At 37.6% G+C, this 16,920-nt stretch overlaps 1 protein-coding gene across 2 annotated transcripts; it reads right to left on the bottom strand.

Moving 5' to 3' along the window:
• Positions 1–1,002: 1,002 nt before the first annotated feature.
• Positions 1,003–15,498, bottom strand: LOC102722811. Of its 2 annotated transcripts, none has more exons than XM_015843806.2 (9): positions 15,125–15,498; positions 14,885–14,924; positions 12,634–14,694; positions 11,499–11,740; positions 11,284–11,413; positions 9,277–9,565; positions 8,856–8,988; positions 8,687–8,773; positions 1,003–1,389 (listed from the first exon to the last, which is right to left on the bottom strand). In XM_015843806.2, the coding sequence occupies exons 1-9, from the start codon at positions 15,125–15,127 to the stop codon at positions 1,288–1,290; spliced, it is 3,087 nt and encodes a 1,028-aa protein (XP_015699292.1). In that variant the 5' UTR covers positions 15,128–15,498; the 3' UTR covers positions 1,003–1,287. The 2 variants fall into 2 exon arrangements, with proteins under 2 accessions (XP_015699292.1, XP_015699293.1); XM_015843807.2 differs by having other exon boundaries at positions 12,634–14,698; positions 15,125–15,497.
• Between the last annotated feature and the right edge of the window lie 1,422 nt (positions 15,499–16,920).

The raw sequence follows: 16,920 nt of genomic DNA, 5'->3' as shown, positions 1-16,920 counted from the left end.
GGCTCAACATGGATCACTATACGAGGTGGTGCCATGGGCAGTGTTTTTTGATGGATCAATATGCAGACATGGATATGAAATCAGCTTAATGATTATATCGCCTTGGGTGGCATGCTTCGAATTTGCTTGTACAATAAAGCCTTATCGGATAAACAGTAAGCCTTATGACGTCATACTAGCCAGTCCTCTTAACTGTAAACCAAGTTTGTTGTGCAGTACTTGTTTGTTCAATCGTAAAATCTATCCAGCGCATACACCATGTTCTATCTTATAACGAGACACATTCACAGTTGTCTGATGGTGAGCCATCCGATCGTCGACACGTGGCAATGACCCCACACCCATAGTCCCCACTCAACGCACGCACCGAACGGAAAGGGAAAGACACGTGAGTACCGCCGCGGAACTGTCCAAATTTCAGGAGTCGCGCATCACCAACGTTCTTATGTTTGTATACTATTTTTTTTCTTCTTATGAAAATTTATCTTAAATTATCCATCCAATTTATGATCCGATTACACCATTGTATTCATAACAATTAAATCTTTGTAATAAGATCTCACAAAATTATGTTTTTTAAAAAAATACAAATTACATTTATAATATACCTAAATTACTTTTAGATTAAATTACTTCGTATTCGTAGTCGTAAAAGTAAATGAAAGCAATTTATATATATTATAGATGTAACTTAAAATAAAGTTAAGAAACTTGTTACGGCATTAAAAAAAATTATTGCATAGGTAAAAACTAAGTCTATCTAAAATTACATTTAATTAACATATCATATATCATAGTTACCCCACAACAGATTTACTTATAATGTCATGAGAAGTTACTTTCTTTTTTAAAGTTACTTCTATATATAATATATGTAAATTACTTTTATGTCGTATTAAATTTATTTTTATGTCTAAAATGTAACTTAATAAAATCTAAAAGTAACTTGGATATATTATAAAAATAATTTGTAATTTTTTATCACAATATAATCACGTGAGATCTTGTTATAAAGATTTAATTGTTATGAGCACAACGGTATAATCAAATCGCTATCGGATAAGTAGTTTAAAAGAAAATTGTATTCAAAGAATTTAGATTTTACACTGCAGTAACTTTACATACATACATACGTTCCTTCTATTTCTGGAAAAGACACATATGCGGAAGAGTTTTTCTATTTATAGTAACGATGGTTGTCGCTGATTAAGACAATCGGGCGACTGCACACTAGGTAGTTGCATCCTTGTTCAATTTACCCCTTTTTTTTCCATTCCTTGACAGGGCTTATTGTATTCGCTCTAGCTCGCTTAAAACCCTGACAACTGTGCTCATCTCGGGCCGAAATTCCGGCTCGTACTGCACGCACAACAAAGCCACAGCAGCCATCTGTTCGCCAAACAGAATCAACAAACACACCCCAAATAAGTTCATTTGTATAGTGTCATTTACAGAACCGAGATGTAAATTCTTTTGAATTAACAAAAATGAAACATCCTAATGCTTACGAAGTAAATGTATTATACAACAAAAAAAAGTAATCTCTGTTGAAGGAGCAAATTCAAATCTCAGGATTTCATTATTAAAGTTACATAAAAGCACATGTTTCATGACTAAAGGGTTCCGTAGAACGCCATTTATTCAAATCTCAGGCAAGTTTCAGCACATCTTAAACAATATGAGATAAAATACATAAAAAGTAAAACCAACATATGTATTATGAAACATAATAATTAAAATTTCATGCATGTTATCATATATTAATTTCTGCATATATTGTTACTGACATGTGGGTCTATTGATTGCATAATTTTTTTTCTTCCTAAAAAGTTTAAATTAGTGGAGGTGGTTGACATATAGGTCTTTAGTCATTAGTTTAAAAAATCAAGAAGTTGGTGAGGTGGACGACAGGTCCACCGTCACTAGTCATCATCATTGGGAATGTTTAATGAAGTAAAATATGTCCTTACTGTTGGTTCTAATGAAGCATCTTACCTTCAAATATCGTGGCATTCTAATGCATTATAAAAATCTAGCTAGTAAGTATTGGAATATAACAGAGGAACGAACCAAGAAGAAGTTAATAGTTGGAAAGAAAACATTAGTTAGTTGAAAGGAGATTATGTTGCAATCAACTCAGTGTAACTAGCCTTTTTTTATGTTTATGCTTTCTTTCTTTGAGGCCCCTAGAGGAATTATTGGAAAATAGATTATTATAGTTTTGGTAGAATAATAACCACGGGAACTAAATTGACAAAATGGAGTATCGTTTGTCAGCCTAAGGAGCAAGGTGGAAGAGGAGTTCATAGTATTGAAATTCATAACCAATGGGAGCACCATAGGAGATTCTCATTTTTTTGTTCTAGTCTCATGAAAGTTAAAATTATATTTTTATCCATGGAAAATTGACTGGCCAGTTTTTTTGGTTCATTCTATGTATATAGCTACGATAAATAATGGTTATGTATAGAAAAATACGGTTATGTAGAAATTGAAGATGCTGGTTAAGATTAAAAAAAACATGTAGTATGTATATAAAACTGTAGTCCTAACTAAAAATAATTTAACTCCCACAAAATTGTGATGGTGACACAAGATGTTGTTTTTGCATACATAGTGAACCTATTCAACATTCATTTATCTAATGCCACTTTACGAAGTTTATTTGGAGAATGGTTTATGTGGCTTTTGGTTTAGTTCCACTTAATAGTGTTTTTCACTTGTGTGAGAACTGGCTTATAGGAGTGGATTCTAAAAGCAAAATACAAGGATTAGTAAGAACATCTCTGTGCATTATTGAGCTCTATGGCTTTGTAGAAATTATGTGTTCACAACAAGGTTCCAATGAAACCTTATATGCAGGTTCTGTATAGGCAAAATATAGGCTTCAGCAATGGGCAGAATGCAAAGGTGTGAGGAAGGCAAGGACTCATTGCATTGTGCATGCCGGAGTTTAGCAGCCGTGGTCTTACAATTATTTGCCAACATGGATGGAGGTTTAGCTATATGATTTCTTATTAATGTTGTTGTCTTGCTCCTTTGTTGATGATCTTTTAGTTTTCTGGCCAATTTGATGCTTTCAGAATTTACATTGCAGCTTTTCAACCATGAATGTTGTAATAATTAGCTATAGCTTCTTTGAATTAAAAGCCATGATGATTTATTCAATTCCATTATCCAAAAAACATGAAGAAGGGATACACAATAGAGGAATCCCTTTTTTCAATGGAGGTGTCAAAGAGGTGTTCCATCATCTTCAATGCATGGTATGGAAAAACTATGGCGAATACCACGTGTATACAACATTGACTATGGTAGGTACAATATTAAATTTGGTAGATGTAGCACTTGAAGAGTCCCACCCCACCTCTAGAAGGACCCTATTTATGGGACCCAATTGATGCCTTGGACGTTGAGGGGGTCAAGCTGAAGACCCTTGCTCGGCCAAGGAGGGGTCAGGGTAGCCTGACCCCCCTTGGAGGGCGGTTGACCCCTCTGGAAGGTCTTGCCCAAGTTCTGGTACGGGGAACCTAGTTCCCATGACACCGAAGTTTGCTATTGGATCATATAGTGCAAAAATAGTAGTTGTTTGATTAAGAAGTTACCTATTATCCATTTAATTCAATCATTGATTAGTCATTATGTCACATCCCCACTCCTAGCAACATAACATGTATTTAAGTGAGTGCCTATATTTCCAACCCAATCTTCGCATGACTATGAATTTTCATTAACTCGCAAACTATAATTTAGTCTCTATATTTTTCATGACATAGTTTAGTTTATTACTCCCTCCGTCTCACAATATAAGACTTTTTACCCTTGCCTGGATCAGATATTAATGAATCTAGACATATATATATATATATATTATATACATTCATCAATTGATGAATTTAGGCAACGCTAGAAAGTCTTATAATATAAAACGAAGGTGGTAACATATTAACACAGTCGAAACAAGCACAAAAAAATGTGTTACTCCATCTATTCATTAATTTTTAATTTTTCTTTTTTTTTGCAAGATGTACATAAAAATCATTACAAATTTCAACCATATATGTACAATTTGTTTTAAAAAAAACTAGCATAAAGAGTGTCAATTGCTTTTCATTAAGCAGGAGTAAAAATCAGATGGGTTATAGGAGAAAGAAAAAGAAAAAAAGCATGTGGCCAGTAACTCTACACATCACATGACCAACAACAAAAGAAAACAATGACATAGCCCAATATAAGGCAGTGATGTTACGCTTGCCATAAAAGCGTCACCCTGGCTTCAACCTCGCCAAAGCACATGTCGTCGTTGCCGAGCTTACTGCCTAGTGGCACAGAAGCTCGGACTCTACAGCGACCTCGATGTCGGTTCCAAAGAGTCGTCAAAACAATCAAGAGAACACCAACTTCCCATGGTGGACATCAGCCCAAGCTATTGAAGCACCGCTTCTTGCACAAGGCTAGCACCAATGCCCTTAGAGGGAACTGCAGGATGTTACCGCTGGGAAGCTTCATCACGCTCCACAACAAACCAGCTCCCACTCTTCCTAGCAAAACAACGAAGGAAGTTGGTTGCCCGACACAAAAGGACAGATCCAAGAAGACAAGACCTAACCAAACATCTTAGGACTAGAGAGCTTCAGAGCCAACAAGGTAGTCCAACAACAGTCCACACTGTGTAGAAAGCTTCTCCAAAGCAGTGCCTCCATGGAGGCCGTGACAAGAGATGTCACACTGCTTGTTTGGAAACTAGAACATGGTTTTCACTAGGAGATCGGCGGAAAGAGGTAAACACCATAACGACACCTCCAAGGAGGGGAACAACGCCAAGGGCCGTCATCGTCGTCAAGTTGGTCGATGCCTAGCCAAGACTTTCACCAACAGTTTCCCCTCTATCCCACACCCAACTTGCACAACCACCATCGCCAAACCCACCATGTAGACCATCTAGCCACCCAAGTCCAAGCAACCACCACTGCTAACCTAGTTGCTAGATCTTAGGAGACCGGGCGGCCACCTCCATCCACCTACGACCCCGTAGCAGCCTCCAATAACACCTACCACCCAATAGTCATCTGCACACTATCCCATAGCTCACCCGACAATGTCGCACACATGACGTGCCCCCACCCATCGCCGGGGAGCACAGCACCCGTGCTGATCTTCACCACCTCTACGTACGCACTGTGCTCTGCTTCGCCCGTAGCAGTGCAATGTCATCGAATGCCACCCCAGATAAACTCCTCGACAACCTCACCGTGCCTCGTGCCAAAGACATCGACTCTGGACGGGGCGACCACGCCTGCCGTCGGCGCAACAAGGCTGCAATGGTCCCTAGCGTGATGTCGGTGTCCATGCAGGCCACCGGCCAGAGGATCAACTGCCTCGAGCACGAACTTGCGGGCTGAGCACGTGCTTGTGCCGCATTGAGCTGGGGGCGGCTGCTTGCCGCCACAGCCTTGGCCACAATACACCATACCAGCTTTTGAATCCTAGGCAGTCGGTTGTACGGCGGCAAGGACCTCGTCGCAGCACGATCCACCGCTACCATGCCTCTGCCCCACTGCCATCCCTGTCATCCTATCGGATGTGATAAGAAGGGAGACCAAGCCATGATGCGGTGGAGGCCGGACTTCTCATCGCCGACACAGGTGTCGCTCTCATCCTCGCGCCTTTCCTACCCCCGTTATCGCTAGACTCATTCCTAGCACCACACCCGGATATGTGCACCATGACCACCTTTCGTCCCTTGGCTGCAACGGATCTCTAGCAACGGATCTCTAAACCCTTACCGTTGCCGTCCTTCCAGTCGGTTGACTTTGCTATAGAACCCGCTTGGATGGCAGCGAGGTGGGGTTAGGCATGATGAAACCAGCGAGAATTCCCAATCACCATCCAGGTCGCCCTTGGGAAGGGGTGGCTTCAATGTAGGAGATGCGGTAAGGGCGAAGTGCCGGGTAGCAACGAAGGAGTTGGAAATGTGAAGTTTGTAGACAACATCGTAGAGAGTTGTGTGTGAAGTGAGAGGTTAGTTACATAGCAAAATATGAACTTTTATGAGTTTTTTCAGCTATAAAAATCAACAATGAAAATTCGTTTTCACACAGTTTCTTAAGAGACCCACATGTGAAAATGGGTAATCACATGTGTTCCCTGAATTCTTAAGTCACTGATTTCATGTCCTAAATCACACGTGGTTCACTAAATGCATGTATAAACTGTGAAATCATGGTGATTTATTTTTGTGATGTATAATTGGTTTGATGTGTTTTAGAGTTTAATTTGAAATATAGTGGCTTCTAGATGTTTCGTAAGCATATGATATATTGTTTGTGTTAATATGAGTCAAATTGGGAAAGAGCTTATGCTGAAATATGGTTTGTTTGTTCATGTGTAGGTGTGTCTTGAGGCCATGGGAGTAGTACTAGCGATGGATTGGGTGACAACTTGGAAGATGTTGGAATTAAAATGATCAAGGAGATGATCATACGGGAGGCTCAGGTTAGAGAACAACACATGCGGAGCAAAAGTTTCCAAATAGTATATGAGAGGATTTGTATGCATAAGGAAAGAGAAGTCGAATTTGTGTAGATGTAGAATCCAAGATTGACTATGAATTTGAGTAGAGATAAAGTTGTATACATATACGAGAGGATTTCTAAAACGATTACGAGCTTGTTCCTCGTAGGATATGTAGCTTGTGTGCAACCATCTATGGGGCTATGGGTATAAATAGAGGGAGGCTAGGCCATAAGGATAAGCCAAACAATGGCAATTGAGTGTTGAGAGGTCTTTATATTAGGGTTTCCTAAGAAACCTGTGGGGGGTGTTGTGGCTACACTTTTTTGAAAATTAATTGACCAATTTATATCATATTCAAGCAACAAGGCATCGATTACCTTTATTTCAGCTTTGTAAGTTTTATGTTTTCGCTTGGTTTTGATAATAACTCATGATTCTTTGTTTTGTCGTGATTTAGTTCACGTTAATCCATCAAAAACCTTTGTAATACTTGATATATTAGCTGGAAAGTTTTGTTGATTGGCTTTTGCTAGATTTGAATTTGCTCAAGTTTTAGGTCTTGTTCACACCTTTGATATTTCAGCACTATTGGCTCCCGATTATGTTTTCTCTTAAACCATTGATTATTTTGCAAATCCCTCTGATGGAGTTGTTACTTAGTTTATATACTTTACTACTATTATAACTAAAGGAGAGTTCTTTTGGGATAAAACTAGGATGAACCAATTTTCTCACAAAAACTAAGGTAAGTTGTTAGCGCATGACTGATTGCGTTTTTGAAAAAAAAATCCCTATCAAAAAGTTGCTTTAATACCACAAATAAACTCATTTTTCAAGTTTGAAGTAATTGATACATAATTAATCATGTGGTAATGACTTACCTTGTTTTACGTGAGCAATTTGGTTCAGCTGTTTTGGCCCAAAAAAAGTTGCCCTACATTTGAGCCTGATCCAACGGTTTGTTTATGAGAAATCATGTTTTTTTATAGAAGTATTGTTAAGCTATTTCAGGTCGATGATCAAATCGCCATAAGTGTCTTCTTTTGGCATTTGAGGTTGGCGTGAGTTTTGATCTATCAAGTTCGATTATTTGACTTCTGCCAACGTTATCTATCATTTACCCCTCTTTGGTAGGCTTGGTTCCATGTATTCGATCCTACATAATCCGTATACCGGTCTATAAAAATAGTCTTCGTACGAGTTTCTCGAGGAAAATTTATATGCATGGTTTCCATGTATCTAATATAATTATTTAAAGAGATACCAGCAAGACATGTTTGTCTAACCGGTGAGAGCTTTATGTCTAGAGAAATTCAATCACAAAGTACTTGTTGTGCTTGACATCCTCATTTCTAATGGTAGAAGCAAATCATGTAAAACGAGGTATCTTATTAGTGAATGATAGATTAAGTTTAGGTATTAAAAACCTTAAAAAAATGGACTAATATGATTTACAAAGCAACTTTTAGATATATATTTTTTAAAACAAAACACATTGTTTAATAATTTGGAAAGTATGCTCACGAAAAATGAGAAGTTTTGTATCTTTCCCGTCACCGACAAATGTAGCCTAACTTTGGAAGGAGGCTAAGATTGAGTTGTGTGGAAAAGAAGCCATCTGGTTTTCCAAAGAGGAGAATGGAAACTATAATTTTGACCTTTGATGATTTTTCTTTCTCGACATGACCTCATAAGAAACTTCCCTTAACATTCTTAAGGCTTGTTGCATTTTCAAAGGATTCGAATCCTTAGGAAAACATTCCTAGGAGATCCTTCGGGAGAAAGGAATAGCATGCCCAAATTCCTATGGGTTGACCTTTTTTGCATCCAATTCCGCAGGAAAAATAAGAATGATTTCAAACCTCATGTTTTTTTCCTTTGAGAAGTCTAATGCAATCTCTTCTTATCACCCTAGTTTCTTTATCTTAAGAAAATTCCTTCAAAATTCCTACATTTACTTCCTATGAGCCATCCAAAGGAACCAAGTGTACACTTCATGTGTTTTAGAATTCCATAGGATTCTACATGGCATGACATCTATTCTTGTTTTAAAAATCCTATGTTCCAAATGAGCCATTATGTGTATAATGTATAAAAACTGCACTACTAAAATGCAAAATTCAAAATATAGAAGCCACAGATAGTAACATCAAGGCTTGAGAGTAATTACCTTGGCAACAGACTTGAAGGGGAATTCTTTTCCAAGCTTTGGATCTACCAATTGTCCCACTCTTTCTTCATTAAGCCTGGGTGTAGCCTGCAACATCTCATTTTCAATAGGTTAGCTTCTTCATTCTACAAAGAAATTAGATCAAACAAGGCACTACATGTATATGTACCCAAACTACGAGGCTCTGCTGCCCATGTGGAAGCGTACGATCAACTACTTTGCGACCAGTTAAAAGCTCCAACAAGACTTTCCCAAAGTTGTAGACATCGCCCTTCACACTATATTGTCCTGTCATCAGGTACCTAAAAAGAACCAAAAATAGAAAGAGTATCTTAGTAGGAGAATGAGATTTGCTTCAGTCCAACAAAAAGTACTTCGATGTACCAAATCGTTTTTCACCATTAGATCTAGCTCAGTAGGATGTGTACTGTTAGATCCAACAATTAGAAATGATTTGGTACCTCGAGGTACCGGTACCTCGATGTAACAGTTGGACTGAAACATCTCTAGGAGAATACATATCTACCCAAGCCAAGGCCCTACTGTAACTGTGTAACGGACTGAAAGCATGGAAACATTTATTTGCATACTCTGGTGCATAATAGTCATCAAAACGGCGACTAAAAGTATGTATCCCGGAATCGTAGTATAAATCGTCTTCTGCATCGACCAGATGCTCGGTGACACCGAGATCACCTATTTTTGCAACATCATTGCCAAAGAGAAGAATGTTGCTAGACTTAATGTTGGTGTGGATGACAGGAGGCACGGCCTTCTCATGGAGGAATTCAAGCCCTTTCGCAGCACTTAGAGCAATCTTCACTCGTTGCTTCCATGACAAAGGTATTCCTGGTTGGGCTCCAGTGACACCCTTTTTACCTGTGTTTATAAACTCACTCAGGATTTTTTTTTATAGTACACCAAAACTTCATGAACCATCCATTATACATTTTCCAAGAGCTAATATCCCTCTTACCTCTTGGGTGACAGGATTTCATTAATTACAATAGAGGATATTAATGAAATAAAACAAGAAGCAACATTTCCTTTCATCTATAAAAATTCGAAATTAATATCTTAAATAAGTATGCTAAGATTACTCAAATTTCGAATGAAAATTGTGATAACCAGATTAGTCATATGCTATTCCAGATGTTGCTTTCAGTTTGGAACCAAATTTTTCAAAACAATTTAAAAATTTTGAGCTATATTTAATTTTTCACAGAAAACAATTTTCAGTAAGGCTACAAATACTTTGAAAAAAAATTACTGTATCCATGGTAAAAACAATTTCTTCTTGTTTTTACACATCGAAATTCATACCAGAAATGAATGAAATAGTTTCTACCTTTTGTATTACATTTGCCCTCAATATATTTCACATAGCAACAATCCATGACTAATCAAATTCAAAATTTTCTAGCGCAAACAATATGTTACGCATTATATTTATTTGGAATATAAAACCATTTCAAATTCAAAATTTTCTACTGCAAATAATATGACAGACATTATATTTATTTGGAACATAACAAAAGTTTCAGATTTTTCAAAATTAAACGTCTCAAACATTGGTTATATGCATGCATATTAATTTGCGAAGGGTAATTATGTCAAGTTAGTGTTTTCCTTATTTGATTGAATGTATTTGTAAAAGGAGAGCAGTGTTTTCAGATCGTAAAGTCGTGCCTAGTCGTAAGGGGACCGATCAGACGATTAGTTGTGATTAGTCGTTGATCAGGTTCGATTATTCGAGGGCTAATCGATGTCTAGTCATCCTTCTATCCATGACATGGGTATATATGTATAAAGTTGTATACTACTAACTACTTTACTATATAAGTGTATAGTACTATAGTATGTTTATGTAAATATAAATATACATTATATTACTACTACACTAGACAAATATGTTGTACTAAATGCATGCAAATAAAGCAAGTATCCAACATTTTCTGGTGGCTACTTCAAGGCCTCTTTCAAACTAGTCGTCCACCTAATCACAAGACTAACCATGATTAATCAATGACTAATTGGACGACTAGTTTCTTGATCGAGCCGATCACCTTGAGGTGTATGATCGAGCCACACATTCTAATTAGGCTGTCTAATCATGATTAATCATGACTAATCGGACGACTTAATAACATTGAAGGAGAAATTATATTTTTATTGGATAATAATTCACAATACAATCAATGGCTAAGTACTTTACGATGGGAGTGATTGTTTTGCATTTTTATAGAAAAATTCAAAGGGTATATTGCAAATGAAAAAATAATTTATGAATAAAACTTTTATATACATATTCGTAGCGATCTAAAAGCCAATGTTGAAGAATAGACTACGGTGAAAAAAAACCTAAAAATCAACTCCAAATTTAAGGTTGAAAATTTAAATTTTGGCTTATAAGCAGAAGCGAAAAGATGGGGGTGGATGACTCTTACCTATATAAAATTTCTCTTAGGAATATCATTTGTACTAGCCAAGTTTTGTATATTACAAATTATTTGGCATATATAAGCAATGTGATCAACAAAAATATAATATTATGTCAGCTTAATGCAATGAGAAACCAAGTTTTTTTTATTCCTTACCATGAAGAATATCGTGCAAGGAGCCATTTGGTGCATACTCATAAACAAGAATAAGTTGTTTCCCTTCAATAAAGTATCCAAGAATTTGGGCAACATTGCTATGCCTTATTATTCCTGAAATTGTCTGAACCTGCAGGACGCATGGAATTAAGAAGGTAATCCCTTGCTTCAAGTAATGAAGAGAATTAGACGAAAGGTGAAAAGACAAGAAAGACCTGCACTGCAATATTTTCAATAGAAACAAACTCCTTTACTGCAGATTTATTCCCATCTTCAAGCACTCCTAAGAAAACTCTGGCGCCTGAGCCTTGTCCTATTAAGACATCATTACTGAAATTCCTAGTTATCTTCCTCAACATGTCCATGGAAATGGTCGATGCAGTAATTGTTGGGGTTTTGACGGCGTTGATCTTGACAGGGGTAGCGGTGTGTTGGTTAGATTTGCCATCACCATCAGCTGCAGATTGGAAAAAACACAAAGCCAAAATACAATAGATTAAGTTGAGGGCTTCTCAGGAAATTCAAGTTTCGTTAGTTTGTACTCCGGCTAGGAAAAAAATACTTGATATTTACATTTTAAATTCTCTTCAAGGTGCGACTTTGACATTAATTATATATTAGAATAAATTTGTAAAATAAAAAGGTTAGTGAGACTATGAAAGTACTTTTCAAAAAAAAAATACTTACATACCATTTTAGTGCTTTTAAAATAAGTATTTTAAAAATCATTGATAGTCAAGTTTTAAAGCTTGGCCAGGTCTTAAAGTATTTGTGACTGGAGGGTGTACTAATCTAAAAACTTAGCACAACAGTATTTGTATTTTGGCAAACAAGGTGCACATTTAAATTCATCTATCATAATTTCAATTAATATGAGTATCATTACACCTGAAAACTTTGTGTGAGAAACTTACTGTCGTCACTAAATGTGATTGATTTTTCTATGATGGAATGCCTTTGACTATTTTTTTATATTATAACAATGCACTAGTAAAAAAATATTATCAATTTATGTATCACGGTGTCATTCGATCCCTTTGTGTTCAATCTTATAATCCATGCGCATACTTAAAATTTTGTAGGCTTTTACCGTTAGCCAGGTTATATATATGCCTAGTGATATTCTAATGGTATTGCTAGATTTGTACATCAAAGTGCTTTCGTATGACAATGGTTTTATAGCTATTAGCAATATAGTGTCTAAGAAACTTAATGTACAACTTCAAATTTCGCAGACTGCAAAGTTAGTGTTTTATAAGCCTTCATATTAAGTAGTTAAAATCTTGAAAATTTGATCGCATGGGATCCAAATGTGACAAATGTGCAAAATTTATTAGTCTGAGAGACAACCTTTTGCTTGTGTACCCATGATGAGTTTACTTCGGATACTCTGAGCTGCAGAGATGGTTCGGAGACGTGAAAGAACATTACTCATTTCTGTCCGTCTCTGGATATCAGGTTCTAAGCACGCAACTGCAATATCAATGGCCTCGTGAATAAAACAATTGCCTTGCTCGTCATAGACCTTCTGGCCCAAAAGTGCCGCTGCACTATGGTTTTTTTTGTAAGTATCAAGGAAGTCTGTGGTAAGCATGTGTACTCCCCCGCCAGACATGTATCTCACTGTCTTCCAAGTGATGAGTTCCAAAAGAACAACTCCAAAGCTATAAACATCAGACTTGGGATTGGGTAGCTGACCAGAAACATCTCTTTGGTCTAAATAATATATTTGTGACCCGTGATCATTAATATCATCAACAGAGGTGGTATGTTGTTCCATGACTGAAAGCCCAAGAAATGTTGACAAATTTGAATTGAAGACCTTTGGCACGAAGTTCTTGTCCAGAAAAATATTTTTTGAGCTGAAGTTTCCCAGGAGACCTGTACAGCGTGAATCAGGATTTTCAGATAACAATGAATGGATATGAACAAGGCCTTCTGCACATTGGACAGCTATTGACAAACGTAGATGAAGGGGAAGTTTATCCCTGGAGCAGATAATCTCATAAAGGTTTCGGTTATAGAAGGAAACATGGCCATCATTTCTCTGGGATAAATCACAGCAAGATTCATACACACACTCTGAAACGGATTCCCCTAAGTGGAAACCAGCAACATTAGCGACATTTTTGTGATACTTCTGAGATACTATGCCCATAGTCTTCAGAAACACATCTCTGTCACTTTCTGAAGATGTACTCACTTGTTTTACTATAACAGCACGTGCCTTGCCAATGACTCCATAGTACAGATGCTCACGGGAGTCTTCCCTAAATTTCATGCTGTACTTTCTTGTCATATGCTTAATTTCCTTTTTTTTGAAGATATTTAGATTGCCAAATTGCCGTGCTTCTGATCTTACATTCTTTGAATGAATCAAGTTCTTTAGTGCACTTATGTGCTGCAGATGAATCAGATTCCCTCGTTCTTCCTCCAGAGCTTTCCTAATCATTCTTAGACCGGTTGCTACTTCAACCATTTCAAGACGCACTTCGACATCCCTGCTCAAACATTTAACTGCTAATTTTCCAATATCTTTGAGAAAGTTCAAGTTTTCTGTATTGTTAATTTCCTGGTCAAACAAATGCATCATCTCCTTCCTTTTATTAATAACCTCAGTGAAATTTTCAGCAAGGGTAATGGTCCCATCCACAGCTTTCTTTCTGGTAATAATTTCCAGCAAAACCACCCCAAAGCTATAAACATCACTCTTTGGGGTTAGAATTCCATTCTTGCAGAATGCAGGATCAACATAACCTATAGAACCAATGATATTTTTAGTATGTTGAGCCCCATTGGCACAAAGCAATCTTGCTATTCCAAAATCAGATATCTTCGGTGAAAGATTTTCATCCAACAGTATATTAGCAGGCTTGATGTCACCATGAAGAATGGGACTATACATGGAGTGCATGCACCAAAGCACATCAGCAACCTGAATGGCAATGTCTAATCGTTTACCCAAAGGGAATGGAACATGGCTATTGGTGTTGCTGCAATGAAGGATATTGTTGAGGTTCCCATTAGAGATAAATTCCATAACGATCATTAGAGCATTTTCCTCCGTACAGCAGCCCAAAAGTCTAACAACATTCCTGTGATTTATTTGGGAATGCACTATCACCTCCTTGGCAAACTCTTCTTTCTTGGCCCCATGTATGTATCGCTTCACAGCAACAGGGCATTGGTCATCAAGCACTCCTTTGTAGACCTCACCAAACGACCCTTTTCCAAGCATAACGCCATACCCATTGGTGATATGCCGTACCTCATTTTCCGTGAAATATCTCAGGCTATAGTTGTTCTCCACTCTTTGAAGAACCACATTCCCATTAGTCTTAAGGAAACTTTGAAGATTATGGCAATCCATGTGTAAGCCAGCAGAAGAATCGGAAACCAACCGGTGGTTGCCTGCCTGCATAAAAAGAAAGTTGTTACTATGCTAGTTTGTTTTTGTTTAGTTAGACTTTTATCTTCTGTGGCAGGGGGTGTTGAGGCGAGGACTTCCAATAGAAAATATGCAATGCCAAACTGAACTAGGGACATGGATAACATGACAGACTATCTAGTGTAAGTGTGTAACATAAGAAGAAACACTTACTTAGTAAAAGTACTTGTTCTCTCGAACACGGACGCGTAGCCTGCAGCAAAAATTGATCAGAGTCAGATTATCCGAACATGGCCTAAAAGAATCAGATTATCCGTCAAAACGACTAAACTAATGGATAATCCACTTAAAATACCGGATGATCAGCATCCATCAAATTTTGCCAATACCAAATGACATGCTACTATCCGAATTCAAATCATATATATTGGATGGATATCTACGAACCCTTACCATATCCTAACTTCTGATAGATTTGGAGCAGATATTATCCGATTCGTCCTCACCGCTACAAACCACAGCTAGGCCTTGAAGAACCAACGCCGATGGCAAGGAAAAGAGCACCGCGCTTGCGCAACTAGCCGCCGGGGAATAACTGAACTAGTAAGGCTTAATTACCCGGAAGTTGCCCAACAGGCGACCAGGGCAAAACCCCAACAACCATGGCACAAGTAAGGGAAACAGCGGGGTTCCCCGCCACGAGCCCAACCTCCCCCCGGACCCCAAATCCCCTCGCCGGCGACGAACAGTCGCCATTGGCGGAGAGGAGAGGAGATCCGGTGCCAGAAAACGAAAAACGCCCTCCGAGTCATGGGGTTTTGGACTATTTGCCACTTTCTCTTCGTTGGCTCACTCTCCGATGCCATCTTTCAGACTTTAACTTTTTGCTATTCGAATCTAATCATTTCTTTCCTTCTTGCCATTTTGGTTTAGCAACTCAACAATTCATATGATAAATGACATTATTGTCCTCATCTTCTTCCAATGGAGAGGATAGAGACGATAAGTAAGCAGTCATGGAGAAGCTTGTGTTTGTGCTCCTCTCTTTGGCCATGTTCTTTGGATTGGATAACTAAGTCATATTATCTCTTTTTCGCGCACACGTTTCCCAAACTTTTAAACGGTATTTTTTTTATAATTTTTTCTATTGGAAAGTTACATTAAAAATCATATTACTCTATTTTTTAATTTTTATAATTAATAATTAATTAATCGTGTACTAATATATTACTGTATTTTCCGCGTCGGATAACTAGCCCTCATATTTCATCCCCTAAACATGGCCTTTCTCATCAGCTCTGACGGAGGTTGTAGCAACAACAATGATGCGGACCGACTAAAGAGAGTTGGTGCAGAAGGAGGAAGAATGGAAAAAGAGGGATAAAATTGTCTATTGTCAGCTATGTAGCTACATATTATGTAAAAAATGGTACATAAGAAAGATATTTCTCTCTCATAGCAAAAAGTTAAAGTTTTTTAGGAAAGTGGCATTTGAGAATATGTCATCGAAGATAATGGCATAAAGCCAAAAAAACCTCGAGTCGCACCGATATAGAGAGAGGTCCATAGCCCTGGCCTCTGGCTTAATTAGTTGGTTGCGCGCATCCGCACCCCTCTGCAGAAGTTATTTTCGATGACTTCTACACTTATGCCACAATTGTGACAAAAAGAGTAAAAAAATTCTAACTCTTGTGAAAAATGGTCTTGGTAGTTAACAAATTTAGCACAACTCAGTTATGGCGGTGAAGCTCGACCGATCAATATTGGTACAAATTGTCAAAACTCTGTCCTAAACCAGACAGGCTCTAAGCTTGCTGCTCGGCTTAAGATTCATAGAGCATGTCTAGAGAGCTTAAGATTTTGAGAAATAAATAGTGAGAAGTAAGATTTGAGATAGTTTGAAGTTAGCTTCTCAAATCTGGAAATGTTGAATTTTATAACTTGTAAAAGTTAAATATTGTTCGGAAGAACTTGTGACTTGTAGAGATAATGTCAAAAGCTGTAGTTGTCAGAAGCTTTCTAAACAGTCTCATATAGACATTGGTTTGGTGATTGGAAGCTTTAATAGGGTAACTGATAATCACCGCAGGTTTCTACAGTTCGAGCTAATTAAAACGAGATCCAAATCTAAGGCGAAACTTGAAACAAAGGGGAAGAAACTTCGCAGGAACACTTTCAGATCCATAGTGGACCATGGATGATAGGAATTAGCAGTTATGATCGCGATGAATGACACCATCCCACCATAA

Source organism: Oryza brachyantha, chromosome 1 (genome assembly GCF_000231095.2).
Source record: "Oryza brachyantha chromosome 1, ObraRS2, whole genome shotgun sequence".
NCBI classification, from domain to species: Eukaryota; Viridiplantae; Streptophyta; class Magnoliopsida; order Poales; family Poaceae; genus Oryza; species Oryza brachyantha.
This window is presented reverse-complemented; position numbering and strand designations above follow the sequence as displayed.

Coding starts and splice junctions, on each gene's coding strand:
- LOC102722811 (XM_015843806.2), bottom strand. Junction 9,566..11,283: donor CTTGCACGATATTCTTCATG/GTAAGGAATAAA, acceptor TTATAAACACAG/GTAAAAAGGGTGTCACTGGA. Junction 1,390..8,686: donor CCTTCAAGTCTGTTGCCAAG/GTAATTACTCTC, acceptor TTTGGCGAACAG/ATGGCTGCTGTGGCTTTGTT.